This window comes from Haliotis rufescens, unplaced genomic scaffold (assembly GCF_023055435.1).
Source record: "Haliotis rufescens isolate VD_foot unplaced genomic scaffold, xgHalRufe1.0.p SCAF_30, whole genome shotgun sequence".
Lineage (NCBI taxonomy): Eukaryota > Metazoa > Mollusca > Gastropoda > Lepetellida > Haliotidae > Haliotis > Haliotis rufescens.
In genome coordinates, this window is record NW_025964002.1 from 648,589 (window position 1) to 652,978 (window position 4,390).

Below are 4,390 nucleotides of genomic sequence, written 5' to 3' on the forward strand. Positions count from 1 at the left end.
TGTTATATTTGGGATGACTGGGATTAGGTGTCTCACTCTGGCAACCAACAAAAGTACGAGAATCTGAAAGTGTTATCCCAAATATATCATTTGTTACATTTGACCACTTTCTAAATGGCATTGTGTATTCATAAGTCCTACATTATCAATTTGCTCACATTCCTGTAAATTTTAACTTTGACATGCAGGTATCAGACGTCATTCAGAATCAGTTTTAATTATAACATCGGTTTCAACCATCATCAATACGTCCTTGCTGTCTGAAGCTCTATTCAGTAGCTCAGTTGGATTAAACCATGGAATAAACTGCAACATCAACAACTTGAAGTCCTGTGGAACATAGTGTGCTGAGTTCCGTAGTTCAAATTGAAGAAGATTCCACTGTACCACACAGGCATTTGGTACAAGTCATAAGTGAATTTCTGCTTTTGCAGCAATATTTGTTATACATTTCTGTTAAATAAAAAAACTTTTAGGATGTTGTGGACCAGATGGGCCAACGATTCAGTAGCTTGTGTTGACCCTGGCACTGCACCAGCATCGTCACCACCATGGCAACAATGCTGCTGTATTGACAGTGTTTATGCGTACCAAACTGATCCAGTTTCAGGAACCCAAAGTCAGGATTCCCCAGTACACAGCAAGAACAGACAGAACAGAGGAACCGATGTGAGTTGCAGTCACAGGGAACCGTGATTCATACTACAAAGAGCCAAAACACCTCGTACTTCAGCTAATGAGAACATTGCTATCATTATAATCAAATAAATGAAAATTATCATTTTTCGCCGAAACTAAGCTGCAGTTTTTTTCATAGAACAGGTATAACATATTCTTTGCCTATCGTTGCACTGGACAACATGATCAAATCATTGCATTTGGAACCCTTCACAAAGTTCAATCTTGCCTAGCCACCCAGAACAGTGAGCAGGTCATCTTCGTAGAAGGCGATGAGGAGCATTATTCCTGCCCCGAGAAGCATCCCGAAGCACTGCAGGAAGAGATGACAGAACGGGTGCTCCCCTTGCTTCGTGTCCACGGATGTCATTTCCGGCAGCATGTCCACGGTAGCAATATATATGAACATTCCTGCAACACATGCGAAAATCCATTCTGAAGCTTCATTAATGTTGCCAATGGCAACACCGATGAGCATACCAACAAAACAGAGCAGGGAGGAGACACAGTTATAGACCACAGCCTGCTTGACTGACATGCCCGCCCTCAACAACACGGCGAAGTCCCCGATCTCGTGTGGAAGTTCATGACAAAAGACAGCGACGGCAGTGCTGAAGCCACCAGTGATGCTGTTAGCGAAGGCAGCTCCGATAGCCAGGCCGTCACTGAAGTTGTGGATGCCGTCCCCAAGGATGACCATCCAGGCAATGGACGCCACAGAGTTGCTCAACATTTCACAATGTCCGTGGTGTGAATGGCCGCTGTGGGAATGTGGGAGAGATGACAGCATGCCCTCTTCTTCAGCACTCTTGGGATTGGAATGGGAGTGTTCGTCTCCTTTGGGTCGACAACCGTCATGGCTGGTATGAAATACTTTATGATGGGTTTCATCAGCAAAGCCCTTCGGAGACTTGTTTGGATGAACAACCATGACCATTTCTTCACATGACTGATAATCTGGTTCATCCTTACAGACTGTTTTTTGTTTGGGAGCCAAGGTCTTTCTGGTGTGTAGTTTTCGTTTCCTTTTTATGTCAGTGACTATTACTAAGATCTTTTCCATCACAAAAAAAACCAACATCCCTGCAAGACCACACAATCCCTTAAATGCTGCGGTTTTATGTATATCTTCACTGTTCAAAAAATTTTCTTCAGCGCCGTGGTTGTCATGGTTATGCAGACGGTGTCCAATAATTGCATGAGGAAGAAGATGCAACAAAGCATCCCCAGTCAAGGTACCAACGGCCAGCGCTATGAGGAACTGCAACATATGGTTATAAAAGACTTTCTGCATGATTGGGATGACGGCCACACCAAGGAGGCCAACCAGACTGATGATGACCACGGCCAGGGTGCTGTACCCCCACACTGCAGCAGGAATCTCGGTGAAGCCGATCACCTCCATGGTGTGTGCAGGGTGGCCAGTGGCCCGGTGGCCAGCGGCCCGGCAACCAGGGTTGTCCAGCTGATAGATCACGGCGGGGGAGATATGGAGGAACTGCTCCAAACTCAAACTTTTCTTATTTTCTAAATGATAAATATCTAGCAGCTTTCTTGAATCTAGACAGTCCGTGTGATCCCCCTCATGATGGGCCGTCACATCTCTTTTCACCCTTTCCCCTTGAATATCATCACGTCTCTCACTTTCATGTGGCACTGTTTTATTGGTGGTTGATCCATCTGGAAAAATACCGGAATGATCTTGATGCTCGTGACCATCCACTGCAGTTTTATCTGCATCTTCATCGTGTTTGTGATTTACTATATCATGATTGTGTTCTGTCTTTGGTTCACTACTGTGTTGGACGTCATTATGATCATGATTCTCATTGTTATTGATATGATCATGGTGAACATGGGAATTGTTTTGTTCTGATGAAAATATTTCCAAATCATCAAGAAGTCTTTTGAAACTAAGAATTGTGAGTTCATTCTCTTTCCCAAACTTTTGGAATACTTTTCTCGCAAAATACAAACCCTCTCGTAAGGAGTTATTTCCATAGGTTTCAATGTTGTCATGTTTGTGTATATGATGGCGACTCACTTTTTTCACGTGTTGGTCACGTGATTTCGAAGCCCCCGTCTGCGTGGAATTAGACAAGTGATTCCTGCTGGCATCCTCATCCGATCTGTATTGGGGACATAGCAGACACAGACAGTAGCAGACGACACAAAATCTGTGCATGACACACATTTTCACTTTCCAAGTTGAACGACGATGGTACACGAACTTGAAATGCATAAAGTGGCCTCTCTTTGTTCTGTAGACAGACTGCGAGCTCAAACAGGCAAATTACGATGTACACTTCACTTCTAGCGGAGTTGCCAACTACGGGAAAGTGTATTAACACCCAACTTCACTCATGTAAGAACAATTCACGTTTAAATGTCCCTGTTGAAAGTCCACAAATCTTCGTTTCTGTCGGTCGTGTGCAAGACTCTAAATGTGAAGCCCAATACGGCGGCTTAAATAGATGTTTGTGACGCCGCACGCACTTCATGATACATGGCAAATTGTTCATACCCATAATGCAGTTGGCTCACATGTCTGCTTTAATTAGAACATGACTCCAACTACAATATGGGAATCCGATTGCCTGGAAACATTGCGCAGCGTCTGTGACATCCCCGATCAGCCTTTCAACCATAATCCCATTTTAAACATTATTACCAAGCGCTCTCGATGCTTACAAACTATCTATATTTATCATGATGACAGCGAATTTCTCGCCTAGATGTTTACACGTGCCGTGCTCAGCTGACGACGTTGTCTCATGTCGTGAATCAAGAACAAGTGTTAGCTCACCTTGCGGGACTTGACATCCTGAGTGTGAGCTCATGTTGTGAGTTTTCACCGTCAGTCTGCACTGAAACTTAAAATGTCTTCTCCAAATCTACTCAACATATCCGTATCATTTTTCAAAAACATGTAACATGTTCGAGTGTCCGTGGTACAATGGAGTAAGCTTCACACAATCTCTTTTCATAAACCGGCGTTAAGCAATAATCACTTACTCACTCATCTCATAAACCTCTGGATGTAGACATGGATGTTCAGAAGAACCTTCTTTACATTGAAGTAAGGTTTTAGTTTAATCTCCTAGAAGGAAGTTGTCATGCATGGCACTTGTCAAATAGTGAGTCGATCATCAGTTAAATATCCAGTTCGAGATTTATGATAGGATATTAACTGGACGAGGAACACCTGGCCTCCTTCACGAGGCCAACAGTTGAATATTTGACGTTTGTGAACGTGCAAGTTTATAATAATACAAAAAGGCCATCTTTACAGAAACAAGAATTCATTTCACCAAGAACTGTATGAACACATGTGCGCATAACATAATTTAAGAAATCACTTTTAATATTTTTATGCAGTGAAATCTCTTCATTTAAATGGATGAATAATTGAAATGGTAAATATGATAATATTTTATCAAAGCTGAGGTAAGAAATACCTTTAACGTGAGTAAATTCACTAGGTTTCCCTTCTGAAAATGACATTATTAAGCTTCGATTTAACCAGAAACATTCCCACAGACACACACACAGACACTAACACACAGACAAACACACACAGACAAACACAAACACACATAAGCCTGATAAACTGCATCATCATCACACACACCTACACCTACACACACACACACACACAATGGCCTCATTAACTGCATCATCACACACACATTAGCCTCATCAGCTGCATCAT

At 42.5% G+C, this 4,390-nt stretch overlaps 1 protein-coding gene across 1 annotated transcript; it reads right to left on the reverse strand.

Annotated features, from left to right (window-relative positions):
* Positions 1–441: 441 nt before the first annotated feature.
* Positions 442–3,073, reverse strand: LOC124152197 (zinc transporter ZIP10-like). The gene has a single exon (XM_046525036.2). The coding sequence runs from the start codon at positions 2,918–2,920 to the stop codon at positions 908–910; it is 2,013 nt and encodes a 670-aa protein (XP_046380992.2). The 5' UTR covers positions 2,921–3,073; the 3' UTR covers positions 442–907.
* Between the last annotated feature and the right edge of the window lie 1,317 nt (positions 3,074–4,390).

Coding starts and splice junctions, on each gene's coding strand:
- LOC124152197 (XM_046525036.2), bottom strand. CDS start 2,920: ATGCATTTCAAGTTCGTGTACCATCGTCGTTCAACTTGGAAAGTGAAA.